This window comes from Phyllostomus hastatus, unplaced genomic scaffold (assembly GCF_019186645.2).
Source record: "Phyllostomus hastatus isolate PE091 unplaced genomic scaffold, TTU_PhHast_1.1 phas_scaffold_12, whole genome shotgun sequence".
Taxonomy (NCBI): Eukaryota; Metazoa; Chordata; class Mammalia; order Chiroptera; family Phyllostomidae; genus Phyllostomus; species Phyllostomus hastatus.
In genome coordinates, this window is record NW_025334007.1 from 8,060,059 (window position 1) to 8,075,450 (window position 15,392).

The 15,392-nt window shown below is 45.0% G+C and overlaps 1 protein-coding gene across 2 annotated transcripts in view; it reads left to right on the forward strand.

The window, feature by feature from the left end:
- PCYT1B (phosphate cytidylyltransferase 1B, choline) overlaps window positions 1-15,392 on the forward strand; it is a 108,281-nt gene that overhangs the window by 18,208 nt on the left and 74,681 nt on the right. Inside the window, exon 1 of one of the 2 annotated variants that reach the window (XM_045856058.1) lies at window positions 10,306-10,622. The exons of the other annotated variant lie outside the window; for it this stretch is intronic. Within the exon in view, the coding sequence (XP_045712014.1) occupies window positions 10,506-10,622 (117 nt within the window). The 5' untranslated portion in view covers window positions 10,306-10,505. Of the gene's footprint in view, window positions 1-10,305; window positions 10,623-15,392 lie in introns of those variants that run through there. 2 annotated transcript variants of the gene reach the window in all.

Consider the following 15,392-nt stretch of genomic DNA (forward strand, 5'->3'; position numbering starts at 1 on the left):
TCAGGTCCGGCCCCCCTTAGTGAGGGGCTTCAGGTCTCCTGCTAGGGCTTCCCCAAATAAGGTTGGGGAGTTCTTAAACCTCTGGGGCAGTCTAGTCCAAGTTAACTAATTCTTCAGCGCTGTGTGCGGGTTTTTCCATTCAAAGGGAAAAATGGGTTGGCTGGAAGGTGCCACAGGAATGCAGGAGAAGGCATCCTTCAGATTAAGGCAGGTAAACCATGTTGCTGTTGGGGGAAGCTGGCTCAGGAGGGTGTATGGGTTCAGGACAACTGGTGGAGGATGACGGCTGCTTCGTTGATGGCCCGCAGATCCTGGACGGGCCGGTACCCGCTCCCGTCCGGCTGCCATCATGGGTCTGGGCAGGTGTGGCCCCATGTTATGGAGCCAATCTTCTCCAAGCTCCCACGCAGGTGCTGTAACTCGGGGGACCTGCCTCCCAGTCACATCTTGGGCGGGGGGAGTCTTTATCTCCCTGGCCCAGAGCATGGCCACAGCTATTCAGCATATCTAAGTGACCAGCCGAAGGCTATAAGTATGTCAAATAACTATGCCATGGATTAGCTGTAAAGCTGTTGCTTTACAAAACAGCCCTGCATGTTCTTGCTCTGTGTGTCCCTCCCCCAACTCACACCTGTGGGGGAAGGGGTGAAGACATCTTAAAATCTCCTGGATGCCTTGAGTTCTGGACCCCATTTTAAATGCCCATTTGGGGTCCCCTCTCTTGGTTGCGCCCTGTAATAATCTCTCATTTCAGATATACACCCACTTTAAATTCTTTTAAAGGACAATGGACGAAGGTCTTATCTTCTTTTAACTGCTTCCGGCTGGAAATGGACATTGTTCTACCTACCCGTGGGTTAGGGGTGCCCTGAAGGGTGGGGGGGGGTGCAGCACAGAGGGAGTCCTGCCGCAGGGGAAGGACCTTACAGAATCCTGGTGAGTTGGCTGTCACCAGAAAGTCGCAGGCTTGGTGTCCAAAGACTGGCATTACTGGACCGTTGGCATCCTGGTCATATTCTGGAGATGACAGATTTGGAAAGAGTTGGAAGGCACAATTAAATCATAACCACTAAATGACAAAGGCAGGAACTTAAGGCAGGAGCTTATCTGGAGGAAGGTGTACAAGGCATGCTACACCTATCCAAAACTCTTGTGGCCCATTGTACTTCACTCGGGCTGAGGGGAACATATTAGGATTTCCCTCCTTTCAGGTATCTGAACCCTTCCTGTCCAAGCCATCAAGACAGAAAAGGGAAAATCAGTTCTAAAGTGAAGCCCACAGACTGCTCAAACTGCTCACCAACCCAACCACTCAGTTCAGCCAAACCATTGAGTTTCAGGGGGCGATGATGAAGAATGGGCTCCTTAAGTGAGGCTTATATTGCAACCAATTACTCAGGTAATGAAGTCATAGGCATACGTCCTATGAAAACAGAAGAGCACACAGGTTAATTCACACAATAGTCCCCAAACCAGTCTCTGTGCCTGTGACACTGTCTTTTGGGAAGACATTCAGTTGCAAGGTCTTTCCTGCAATGACATTTAGCGATGGCAATTTGACAGGTTCTCCATACCTGTAAATTGTATATCTTTGATGATATTACAAAACCAGTTTTAACTTTCAAACAAAAAGACGCTTTCAAGACAGTTAGCTGCGTCATTCTGGTGTCCAATACTGAGCATTGTGATTTTCCTCGAACCACAATTTTTCTTCTTAAGATCATCCTCACTGTTATTAAAGGGACTAGTTTGAGTCCTGCTTTTCATTTTGACTGTTCATTTGCATAAACACACCAAGAGCGGCCTGGATCACTTAGGATCTTTAATTCCACTTTGCTGTTAACTCACACAGGGAACCTTTAGATTGATTTCTTAGTCTGCCCCTTGGGGCACAGAAGCAGAGCCACACATCTGCCTTCTGGCTTCACCTGTACCAGTTGTTTCACTCAGATCCTTGAGGCTTCCATTGTGCCCACAGGTTCCTTTTTGGCCATCTTTCATGAAAGCAACCTGCATTCCTTCCCTGGAAAGACTGCCATGAACTGCACAACCAACCAAAGTACCAGGCTTTTCTCGTGGGCTTACACTAGCTTCACAAGTCAATCCCAGTTCCTCAGGGCTTTTTGGTGATGATCAGAACCCATACATGCCTCCTTCAGATGTGACATTCCAGTCAAAGTCTTAACAAAACTACTATTAATGGCTGATCTTACTGGTTTTATGCAAAGAAACCTTATGTCTTAACTCACTCCTTCAGAATGCCAAATTCTGGAGGGATAAGGTAGGGAGAAAAATACAAAGCATGAAGGAAAATCCTTTCCCTTCTGATATCTACCAGGCTTCTCAAAACTTTTACTTCCACAGACTTTCTGCAACATTCACAAATCCTCTATTCTTTCTTTAATACAGCTTCTGCTATCCACCAAGGTTGTATCTCCATGCCTTATACCTTCTATTACTAACTAACACCACATAATTCCTTCCTTAAACTTTTACTTTTCCATTTATCTTTGCAGTTTCCCACAGACTTTCTATATATATATATAGAAAAAAAATATATATATATTTTACAGTTTTTATTTACTTTCCTACAGAGTGTGAAGCTTCAACCTTCCCTGGAATCCTCAATTTCCTTTTTAGAGCAGATACAGAGCAAAATCCAAAACACAGAGTTCCAGAACAATACACAGGTAGGGGCATTCTCTTGCACCAATGTGTCCATGGGTGCCTCGCAGAGACATGCTGCTTTGCCTCTGGCTGAAGCACTCATCAGCCCCAAATGACCCTTCCTGGATCCCGAGTGGCAAAGGCATTCTCCCTGACCGGTTACAGGCGACCTCAAACAGGCCTTCAAGTACAGAGGGTTTCTGATCAGAAACAACACCAATGTTAGAAACTTGCTCTTTTCCCACAAAACCAGAAAACAAATAGTTGAGGTTTCCTTTACTCCAGGTTTAAAACTTTACATTCTTTATACATAATTTTACTCGTTCAGATTTAACCATCATTCTCTTTTAATCTTGGTTCCTTTCCCACTCTGGGAAAGACTATATTTAAACTCAGTATGTGGCAGCTGAAAGTCCCTGGCACTGCAGGTACCTTCCACTAAAATTCCCTAGATTTGCAGGGACATCCTGCAGTTTTCTGAAGCTCAGACCCTGCAAAACACCCTATAGGTCAGATGTTCACCCTTGGACCTCAGTTCATGTCCTTCAGAACCAGAGCCATTCTTATCAGAAGCAGTTACAGAGAACCTCACTGATGCAGTGCCCATACAGCAGCCAGCACACAGCCCGTGATCTGAAGAGAACCCTTAGCCCACGATCTTGCCCTGTCCCAAGATGGTGGCGCCCACGCACACGGAATCATCCAAGATGGCGGCAACCATGCTTGCTGGGTTTCCAAGATGGCGACGCCCATGCATGCTCCACCCTCCACAGTGCGGCACTCACTGGCTTATCCTCCATTTTACCCAAAATGGCGGCGTACCCACGTGGCTTGCTGTCCGATCTCCAACATACATGCACTATAGTAAGTACTGTGGCAGAAAGCCCCCGCACCCCATGATGAATTCTCGCGATTGGCGCAGACAAACAGGAAAAGGGGATCTTTTGCACGCCCACCTGGCCTGTCCCAATTAGACTCCATAAGCCTAATTTGGCTTGTGGAGTCAGATACATTCATACACACAGTTACACAGAGTTTACAACTTTTTCTCCCCCGAGTAGGAGTCCGATGGTCTGGGCCTTGGCTCAGACTCCTGATTTTTTCCGGTTCAGCCTCTCTCTGGTCTCGGTCCGTCCCCGGGGCACTTACTGATTTCGATTTGCCGCCTCCGACAGGTCCGTCCCCGGGGCACTTACCGATTTCCATTTGCTGCCTCTGGCAGTTCGTGGTCCGTCTCTCCCCTTCCGCCCGGGTCTTAGAGCGGTCCGGGACGAGACACGGGAGCCTCCGTCCCAGGAAGCCCGAAACAACCAGGGCATATGCTCCTTCCCTGCGGCAAGGCTCCCCCGCCGAGCTCTCTGTCATCTTCACCGGAGGAAAAATGCCTGCTTCGCGTGAGCCGTTTCCCCGGTCAGAAAACCAAAATGTTGCGGGGAAGAATAACTCACATGCGATAGAGATGGCAGAGCACGACCCTTTATTATGGGCGCGGGCTCAGAGGAGACAATGGGACTCCAAATTCTAAGCCCTGAACTCTGACCTTCCAGGGCTTAAATAGCCCCGAGCTTCCTGCCTACGTAGCGAAGCAAGGTTACAGGAGCCCAAATGCGGAAGTTAGATCTAGTTACCTTATTTGGCTAAAACAGAGAACAAAGCACAGGGGCTCGACAGGGCGGTCGCCGGTCACAATATCACTTAACCTCTCATTCGAAACTCTTTACTATTAATAGTTGTTTGTTTATTTTTATAAAATTAACAGTTAATAGTTGTTTATTTTTATAAAATTAAGTTAATAGTTATTTGTTTATTTTTAGAAAAGAGGGAAAGGGAGGGAGAAAGAGAAGGAGAGAAACATGGACGTGCAAGAGAGAAACATCAATAGGTTGCCTCTTGCATGCCACTAACCAGGGACCTGGCCAAAAACCCAGGCATGTGCCCTGACTGGGAATCTAACCTGCGACCTTTTGGTTTGTGGGATGAAGCCCAACCCACTGAGTCACATCAGGGCTGGACTATATCAGGTTTTAGGCCCAAACCATAAGCCACATGTGGAAAACTAGGGAAGTGACTCACAATAGAGCCATGAAAGTAATAAAATTCCATAGAAGGTAATAATGGTCTCTGGGTAACCTGAAATTCTTTGGTGAACTTTACCTTGCTTCCTCCATCTCCTCTTTGTTTTGTTGTTTGGTTTTTTTTGACACATTCCTTATGTAATGAACCTGGGGCAGTGAGAAAAATGAGTAAAGAAGAAAGAGGAGACTGGAAAGAAAGAGTGGTGCCTGCAGTGATGGTAATAGGGAAGGACTTGAAATGGAGGCTTTGCATACAGCCTTGATAAATATTAAGAGCAGTGTAATATATGTATGGGCATACAAACTGTAGCCAAATAATTTAAAATGTTCAGTATGATTGACTTAATACTTTTATACAATGAATATACAATATCTAGAAGCATGACTAGTTTAAAGATTGAAAAGTTAGATAAAAATTGAAGGTTATTTTTAAAGAAAAAGCCTAAATGTGATGCCTACTTAAAAATAGGCTTTTAAGTACTGTTATGGCTCATTTTTACCCATATGTAATAATATGAAAGGCATTTCACCATAAAAAACAGATATTCACCATAACAAACAGATATTAAAACTTTTTGATGGGACACTGAAATAGTGCTTTAGTTGGAGATCCCCCAGAAGCAGATGCTGAGAGAAGGATTCAAGTTCAAATAGCTTATTTGGGAGCTGAGCCCAGAAAACAGCCACAGGAGGGTGGGTGAGTGAGGCGAGGAAAGGAAGGCAGCCAATTCAGGATTCACTGTCAGGGCATTTATGACTGTGGTGATTGGAAATTAAAGCCACTGGGGAACTTTCGAGTCATGTAAAGCAGGGGTCCCCAACACCGGGGCAGCGGACTGGTGTTGGTCCAAGGCCTGTTAGGAACAGGGTGGCTAGGGAAGCTCACCTGAGCTGTGCCTCCTGCTCCGCCCCAGACTGAACTTGGCCTCCTGCCCCCACACTTCCTGCCCCCCCCACGGTGCTCAGCTCTGCCTCCTGCCCCCCACTTCCTGATACCCACCAGCTCTGCCTCCTGCCCCCCACTTCCTGATACCCACCAGCTCTGCCTCCTGCCCCCCAACTTCCTGATTCCCGCCCCCACCTGAACTCCGCCTCTTGCCTCCACCTGCTCTGTGTGAGCTTGGCCTCCTGCACCCCACTTCCAGACATCCCACAATGGCCTGAGCTCCGCCTTCTGCCCCCCCACTCCCTTAACTGACTACCTGAGCTCCAACTGCCCCCTGAGCTCTGTCTCCTGCCTCCGCCACCCTGGCCTGAGTTCTGTCTCCTGCCTTGCCCCCACATGAGGTCCGCTTCCTGCCCCCCACTTCCTGATCCCCCACCTGAGCTCTGTCTCCTGCCCTACCTCACTTCCTGCCTCCTCCCAGAGCTCAGTCTCCTGCCCCTCTCCCACCTGAACTCTGCCTCCTGCTCCACCTCCCCCTGAGCTCTGCGTCCCGACCAACCCCCTCCCTGCCTGAGCTCTACCTCTGGACTCCTCATGTCCGTCTGCAGAAAAACCAGTCCCTGGTGCCAAAAAGGTGGGGGACCACTGATGTAGAGTAATTGGGTATTTGTATATTCACTCTTCAGCCACTGGTTGAGGGCTCCTGGGGATTTAGGCTGCTAATTTTTTCGTTCTTCAGCCCTGCCTTGGTGGTGGTGATGCTGGGAGGGCGGTGGCAAAGGGCAAGAGTTTCCCAGGGCCAGAGAAAGCCTTGAGGCAGAGAGATGCAGGTGCTGGCCAGGTGTTCACAATAAGGCCCAAGGGGATCAATCAGGGCTCCGATAAGCTCTGCTCTGAAGAGATTCTTTTAGTTCTTCCCTGCAGATCTTTGGGAATGGTATTTTCAACAATTTGATGTTGCTGAAGTGAATATGGTTTACAGGAAGAATGATGTCATTTGTAGGTCTCTCTCAAAGCTGAAGTGAAGGGCTATATGGCTTGGTTTCCTCATCTGCAAAGTGGGACAACTCTCTCTGACCAGGTGTTGTGGGGATTACAGGTGCCAGTGCTAAGTCCCTGGCATGGTGCTAACAGTGTGAGAAGTACTGAGTAAATGGTAGAGAAAAAGATGACTGAGCTTGTGAGGGGCAGCAGAGCTAACACGTTCTCACCCCAGCCACACCCTACTTGCAGAGGTTACAAGACTCAGGAGTCTTGTCCCCAACTGGTCTCTGGGGATTTTCTGAACAGCCAGCTGCCAATGGGTTTCCTCTGCTTCTGTTAACTGGAGATAGGACCCCCTTACCTACAGCATTGTTTCTCGGTTTCAACTTTCTTGTTTCCTCTCACTGTGTCCCTGCACTTTTCTATTTGCTCACGTGCTAACCTCTGCCGGCCTCATCCCCACCCCATAGCCAGCTGTCAATGCATTTGGGAGGAGAGGTAATTTTTTTTTCCTGACTATAAGGGCAATATATGCTCTTATTCTTAAATAAATGTTATAGACAGGACCATGTAAAAAAGAAAACAAATCCCCCATAATCCCAGTTTAAAGATGTCAATGTTAGCATCTTGGTGTATTTCCCTCCAGTACTTTTTTTCTAGACATAACCATAATTGGGATCATTTTGGGGGATTGTATTTTGGGCTCACTTTTCTCATCCTGACATAATGTTAACATTTCCCATAGCATTAGAATTTCTTCGAAAGCATGACTTTTAATGCATGTTTAATACTATATCAATGAATGTATTTTATTTTTATTTTAATCATTCCTCTTATTTATGTAAATTATATATTTTTTTGTCTTTTATAAGTAATCCTGCATCATAACCCTTTAAGGGTTATGGAATATTTAATTCTATAGGGTTAAATTAACTGGCCATTCTCAGCTAATCATCTTAATACCATTACAAAGCTCCCAAATTAAAATAACCCATTAAAGTATTATCAAGAAGTTCCTGAATCAGACTGCAATAGCAGCCAAGACTTTGCCCCTGGAGTGAATGGATCTGGTAAAGACCCCTCTAAGAGTAGTGCCAGAAGGAGTCTATTTCTACCCAATAGGACTGTGAGACATACTAAGATTCAAACTCTGGGCTGTGGGGCGAGGGGCATGAGGAAGCCAAGACAAGGCTGGAATAGAATTAGTGGGAATGGAATTGCTAGTAGTTATAGAGCTGATGCTCAAGACAGAAGTCTAACTTGCGAGGTTCAAGGACTTGGGCTGAATATGTGTCAAGTGTGACTTGGATTTAACATAGTGGCACTGATAGGTAAGGGTTTGACTTGGGTGACACAATGAATATACTCATTTTAGGCAGAGGCAGTGTCTTGATTTGATGGGACTGGGGAGGATGAGGAAGGGTGGAAAGGGGCATCTGCCCACTTTGAGACAGAAAAGGCTGGTTGGGATGATAAAGGCATGGTCTAGGTTCTTGGGCAAGAGGGGTTCGAAAGGACCCCACCAGACATCAGGACTCTACTAAATTAGCAGGTGAACAAGTGAGCTTCTCATTCTAGAGAGGAAATTAGAGGACCAATTAGGAATCAAGCTGGCAGCTCAGTGGTCCACAACAGCAGGGGTTTGGTACTTTCCAATGAGATCATATGGTTCTAGGCAGTGGTTCTCAAATTTTAGTATGTAGCAGAATGCCCCCCAAACCTGGGGGTTTTAATTAAAACACAGATTCCTGGTCTCTACCACCTAAATTTCTGATTCAATAGGCCTGACATGGGGAATAAGAATTTCTGATGAGATTTCAGGGGTGCTGCTGCTCCTTTGAGGACCACACATTGAGCCACTGCTGTGTCACTCAGCATGGGTGGGAAAGGGGTTCCCAAATGTATTGAAGGGATTGGTAGAGCTAAACTTGCAGCTCAATGTGTTTTGTGCTTCCAGGAAGGCAGACATGATAGAAAGGAAAGGGTAGGAAGACCCCTTTTCAGATGACCCAAGTATCACTGGAATTCTTACATCACTGGACTTCTCTCAAGCATTGATAATAACTGAGATGTCAAGTGACGCCATTCTGATTTAATGTGGTGGGCTCTAAAACTGTCAATCTCTGCTGCAGAACCCATTTTGTTCTTTTAAGGTTCTCTTTGCTTATAGGAAGACTAAGAAAAATAATGCTCCCTTACATTAGTATAGCACATTCTAATTTATAACATGCTTTCACATAATATCTTATTTGATCTTCCAAATTCTGTGAGGGAGGCAGAGCAGGTGTTTTTATCCCATCTTTTGGACTACTGGTTCTCAAAATATGGTTCCTGGACTTGCAGCATCGTGCCACCTCGGAACTTGTTAGAAATGTGAATCCCAGCTCCTCCCCAGACCCTGGGGAGCCAAATGTTTGCATTTGTAACAAGTTTCCAGGTGATGCTGATATTGCCGCTGCTGGTACTGGACCACACTTGGATGAAAACCACTGCTAGATTAAAGTGAAAGATCTAGGAGCCCAGGGACTTATCTTAAGAGGACTCCTACCTAGGTTTTTTTTTTTTTTCTACACCTGCTGCATCCCTGGTTCATGCTCCATCCTTCCAATCCCAGCTCTGTTGCTTATAAGTTTGAAGCCCTGAGCAATGGCTTGTTCCTCTGTAAAATGGGGATAATAAGATCCACTTCTTTGGGTTCTTGTGAAGATAAAACAAGATCTAGGTAAAGTACTTAGCACTATGCCTGTGCTTAATGCTAGCAATTACCATGCTTGTTATCAATGTTATTACAAGTGTGATATTTTACTAGATTGGATACCTGCATAAGTCCTTTTGAGTGTGTGTCCCTCTTAAAATGGGGGATATTCCTAGCCAATTTAGACATGAAGTCACTTCCTTTTTAACACCCCATCTGGGATGTTTCTGTGATTGTCATGAGCCTTTGCTGATTGCTGGGGGCTTGGGAAATGAAGCAGAGGAAACCGGCATGTATAGAAGGGCAAACAGCACTGACTTCACTGAGGAAACAGAATAGTGGACCAAAAGGAGTGTGGCTGAAGGAGGAAGCAGTTGGAGGTGAGAGGCAGGTCATCAGAAACAATCTACCTCCCTCAAAGTTCCCCCCAGGGCAGCCACTGAACAAGCCCAGGTCGCGGCCCCAGGAGGCCAAGCCCCAGGGGATCTGCCCTGATCTTGTCGCAATCAAGCGGGTGAACATTCAGCTGCCCACAGTAAATGCCTCTGAGAGGTCCTCGGAGGCCAGCTGACAATTGTGAGCACAGGGAGTTTGGGCTCAAAAGCGGCTTTGTCTTCAGAGTGACTCCTGTTTGACAAAATTCTGACTAGAGCACCTCAAATGCTCAGGCCAGGGACATGGTCTTTTTTTGGGCGGAGATCTGCAATGTTCTTTCTCAGGGCCTCCTGCCCCCGCCTCCGGACGCGGTTTTACCTTATCTGGGTAGTGCAGCCCGGTCTCTTGCCGCGAGTGGACCGAGACCTTTGCAACAGAATTCAAGAAAAGACACAAAAGCAGCAAGTTCGGGCCCCGTGGGCACAGCCGGCCGCCAATGGGGCCCGGCAGCTCCCAGGCGGAGTGGTACTATGATGACAGTAGCCAACCAGCGCGCTCCATGCAAATGAGGTACTGTATCCCGCACCGCTGCTCCAGTGCCGCCTGCTTGTTCTAGTGATAAACTGAGGCCTTGCCTCCCGGCTTCTCTCAGAACGGAAGGGCCGGGGGTGGGGGGTAACCCCTTTACTTCCCCCAGGGAAAATAGAAAGAAGGGACGAAGAAGGGGGATGGGTAAGGAAGAGAAAAATACGTGACAAAGAAAACATTCTCTGCCTGGGAGGAGACTGACAGGGTGTAGAACTGGAGGGAGCATTCGCTGGCCATGCCAGTACTTACCACTGATGCTGAGTCAGAAACAGGTATCCCAAAATCCCTTTCCAATGAGCCTCCCTCAGAAACCATGGAGGAAATAGAGCACACATGCCCACAGCCTCGACTGGTAAGTAAAGACAAAGGATGCAAATGTATGCGTGGCTATGGCACAAAAGAGTTCCTTTTGCGCCCGCAGCCAGCGAGGAAAAAAGATGCTTAGAGGATTTTCATGTAAATGAGAATGGAGCTACCGCCTAATCCTTCTCAGCTGTTTATATTTAGCTTCTCTACCCGGCGCTGCTCTCAGCTTACAAAGCATTATTGTACAGGCTGGGTAGGAAACGGGCTGCTTGGGATCTGCTGTGTTTTTGTGCCTGGGGAGGAGGGGATGGCCTTTTTCCTTTTAAGTGTGTTCTTGTCTGAAGGAAAAAAAAATTCTACAGTGCAATTTAAAAAATGGTATTCTCTTCGCAAAGCTTTGGACGAGTCCGTTAAGTTCTCAATTCTAGCTAAGGAATGATTCGGTTCTCAACTAATTTTGGTGCCTAATGCGTTTTGGAAAAATGAAAACGACATGGAAGCAAAACTTCCCCATTCGTTTGAACATTTCAAAATAAGTAAAAGAGTCCCTCTGATGATGTATCTAGAAATAATGTGTATCATCTTAAATGAATTGTAAGCATTTCCGGGTATGCTGTGAGGGTTTCTCTTCAGGTATGGGAAGCTACATTTACTTAGAGGCTGCATGCCTTTTAATAAGAGTGCAAACCGAGCACTCGGAGCTTCCTTCCTGCTCAGTAACTGGTTCACAGCCACCTCGGCGTGTATCCTCAAGGAATCAGAAACACCAAATGGGTGGTGGGTTTTCCGTGGACTGAAGTCTTGTGGAGCTTGGGGAACCCGCAATACACTAGTTAGAACTATACACTAGTTAGAGCTATCTTCTCTCTAGCGATTTCCCTTAAGTTAAAAGGTGCAATATTTTGATTGGCTGTGGAGTTTGACCCTGGAAAGAGGGGTTTGTTTGTTTGTTTTTAAAGGATTTTGTGATGTAGCATTTTCCCAAAATGAGGGCTCACAGATTCCAAAGCCACCCATCGTGGAACTGTTATTTCTTCAAAAGGGTTAATAAGGGTTCAAAGGCACCCTCAGCACAACTTTCTTGATGCATGAAAACAAAGGAAGTTATATTAGAGCAATGTGGGCCTTTGTTCACTTGTGCTTGTTTTTTAAAATGTATTTTCTTAGGGCAATTAGATATTAACTTCTCCCCAGCACTTACTGAATGACACACACGACCTATGTTCTCATGGGGTGCCAAGCATCCCAATAAGTTTGTTACCAAAGGATCCCTTTAAACCACTAAATATCTTATGGTTTAGCACAGAAAAAGTTGACCACTAAAGACTTGTTACCATATCACCCAAAAATATTTTTAAAAGTTAAACCCAGTGTTCAAATTTGTATCACACTTCTTCCTGACAGGTAAGTTCAAGGAAGGGTAAGGGACAGAAAGGCAACATCCAGCTCCAGTTTGTATATTGTTTCAGTCTTTTGTGCCAACTTCTTTTCCTTCCCTTCTTGCCTTTTAGCTATCCTGCTCCTTGCTTGCTTCTGCCTAAGAAGGTGGGCAGAGGAAATCAAGGGAAGAAAGTTCAAGTACTTTTCACTTTCACTTGTGACAGCTCATCCTGGAGTTAACTCCCAAGAACCATGCAAAGCTGGCAATGTTATACTTCCATTTCCCTGCCGCTTTAGAAATGAGGAAACTGAGGTTCAGACAGGGTAAGCCAACTTCCCCAAAGTCACATTGCTTCCAAGGGGTAGATCTGGGATTCAAACCCAGAACTCTGCACCTACAAAGAGGAAGTTCTTTCCCCTACAACACACTCTTAAGTGAGATACATTCCCTTCTGATCTTTTTGGTAGTTCTGGCTTAAAGTGTGTGTGTGTGTGTGTGTGTGTGTGTGTGTGTGAGAGAGAGAGAATGAAGGATGTATAGAAGTTCTATCATTAAGCGATTGCTTTGATCTACATTTGATAAAAATGTTCCATGTTGTCCAGGTACTGAAAATTGGCTCTGTTTAAATAGAGGCAGCAAGCAATTTATAAACCACTACACTAAATTTTTTGAAGCACCTTTTATCAAACTTTGGTCATTGTAGGGATATATTCTAAATTTTGATTTGCACTTCGGACCCCAACTTTCCTTTGCTAAGGATTTTACTTTAATAGTCAAGACACATGTTAATGACTTAATAACAAACTTCATTCATGAAGGGAGTTACTGCCAAGTGAAAATGCTAAATTCACACTTCTTTTTAAAGTTTTTAAGTAGTTTCTGTTGATCTTTAGCTTTGCTAATATCTTCATATTTCAAATTATACAAACTCTGTGTTTCTCCCAGCACTCAAGCATTTCACCCAAACTTACATGTGGATCACCAGCGTCACAACTATCAGCAGGGTGTGGCTGCAGAGTTGCTTAACTAACTTGGGAAAGTGCACAAAAGGCTTGAGAGATTGCCCGCAGAGGACAGGATCCTTCTCTCAATAGTCACCAATGTTGAATTCATACAGTTAAGAGAAAACAGGACTCAATAATAAAACATCTTAAAAAAAAAGGTAGCCATTGCCACAGTGGTTCTCATTATATTACCTGAGGCATACACTGGCTCCCTAAACTCTTAACTTTACCTAGGGGTAATGGAAAAGGAAGTTTCTGAGCATATAAGGGATATAAAACTTCATGACAAGCCCCAGAATGTGAACTTACTGTCTGGAAGTACAAATTTTATTTAAATCTCAGCAATTGTGTAAAATGCCCTTTTTGTAGTGAACTGGGCTGTCTGTTTAGCATGGCACTTCAGAAAGTGTGTACAGTGTTCCTGTGTCTACATGCGTTTGTCTCTATATGGTTTACAGTGAAGGTTACCAATTCTGATCCAGTTTAACTCAGCCCTCATTGATTGAGTACGTACTACAGGCTGAGCTCTGAACCCTCAAGTACGTTGTCATCTAAAGGTTTGAGAGCAGACTGAAACATAAACAGATAGTTTCCATACAGGTTGATAAGAGCACAGCATACTAAGAATTGTGTTACCAGGTGCAGTGCGGACAGAAAGGAGAGTGGTGAGCTCCCTGAGAGTGAGTCAAAGTTTGCCACGGGGATGCTGAGTAGAAACCTGTCTTGTCATCACTGTATCTCTGGTCTCTGATACAGAGCCTGGCATAGCTCTTTAAGGGAATGAAGTGGGAAGTTGGCATACTTAAGAGGACTTTAAAAGCAATCTGTATTTTAGATTCTTGTAAGTAGTACATTGATAAGGATATTGAGGATTCAATGGAATTGTGTTCAAGGGGAACTTTTTTCGGAAAGGTATGCCTGTAGTTTTTCCACCTGCTTTATTTTTCATTGGAAGAAAATATAGAAAAAGAGGGGAATAAGTAGAATTAAATAACACTGATACAGAAATTGGAAAAGATTACCTGGATTTTATGATAGAGCTGGTATTTTAGAAACACACTCTATGGCTCTGGCTACTTTACCATACTGCATGGGTTTGACATGTTTCTTCTTTCCATCATTACAGTGTTTATTCTTGATCCTTGATTTCTTTTCTGTTCTTTATTTTCTTGCTTAAACATGATGCAAGGTGACTCATAACCTTGACTGTCAAGAAGAGAAACTGAGTAAGTAGCCTTGGGCAATATGATGTAACAGCCCTCTTTGGGGACCGAACTCCTGAGAGATAAAGACTCCTTGTAAACAAGGACTGTGTCCTCTGACCTCCCCAACCCTCAGATTTTGCCTAGACAAATCCTTGGGCCCAGCAGGTGTTCTGCCAACCCTTTCTAACAAGGCCCAGCCACTCTGAAAGCTGTCTACTTAAGGATTCGGTTAACCTTGGTCAGGTTCTTCCAGGAGTGCATTCTGCTGTCAGAAGGAAGTTGTAATTCTAGCCTGCAATAGTCACTTCCATGAAGATGGGTGTACCATGGATCAACTGAGAAGGCCTTGGAAATAAAAATGGGCTTGTTCAATATGCTACTTTAGCAGGAGTTCATTTCAGGCTTTCCTTCAAAGGGGAGCAGTGCCAAGAGACTGCTGTCTTGCAGAAGGTGCATTATATCAGTTGTGAGGTAGGATGCTCATTGGCTGGTGAACCAAAAGATGATGGATTTCCAGAGACATCAATGACTTCCTTTACTAGTATTGCCATCTATTTAGCCACTGAGTGCAGCATACATTTTAAAAGTGAGACATTTAATGGGCTGTGTTAGTGAAAGTAAACAAACATGGGCTTCCTTGGGCATTTACTGTGGTCACCTGGAATTCTGTCCAGCATTATCATTAGCCATTTTCCTGCTGGTCTCTGTCCAAAGGCAACATTCATTTCTTACAGAGTGATTATAGTCAGGCATATTGAGCATGGAATGAATGAATTTGTTTCTTCTTTTCTTTTAAAGTTGTTCTTTCACTACCCTTCCAACCCACCATTTGCTTAATGCTAACCTCCTTATGGAAGAAAGGAATTAAATCAAATATAAAAAGATAGGTAGGGTCTTTGTTTTACTGTGGTGTCTGAGCATATAGAAATGGACAGGGTGCATATGTCCTCACTCAGGCAGTGAGGGGGACTTAAAGTATTTAGTGATAGCAGGGCTATAGAAGATAAGTGAGAGAAAACTCAGTCCCCTGCCAACTGGATCCACAGTTAGCCAGCTGGTTATCAACTTTCATGCAGAGCAATGCACCAGGTGCTATGGAGGAAAATGAAAGAAGTAATCCACAGCCCCTGCCTGTAACGATCATTTCCATTTAACAGAAGGCAGTAGTTGGCATGTGGAAGTGTTTGGCATGTGGAAGTGTGCCAGGAGGCTGAAATCCCTTAAGG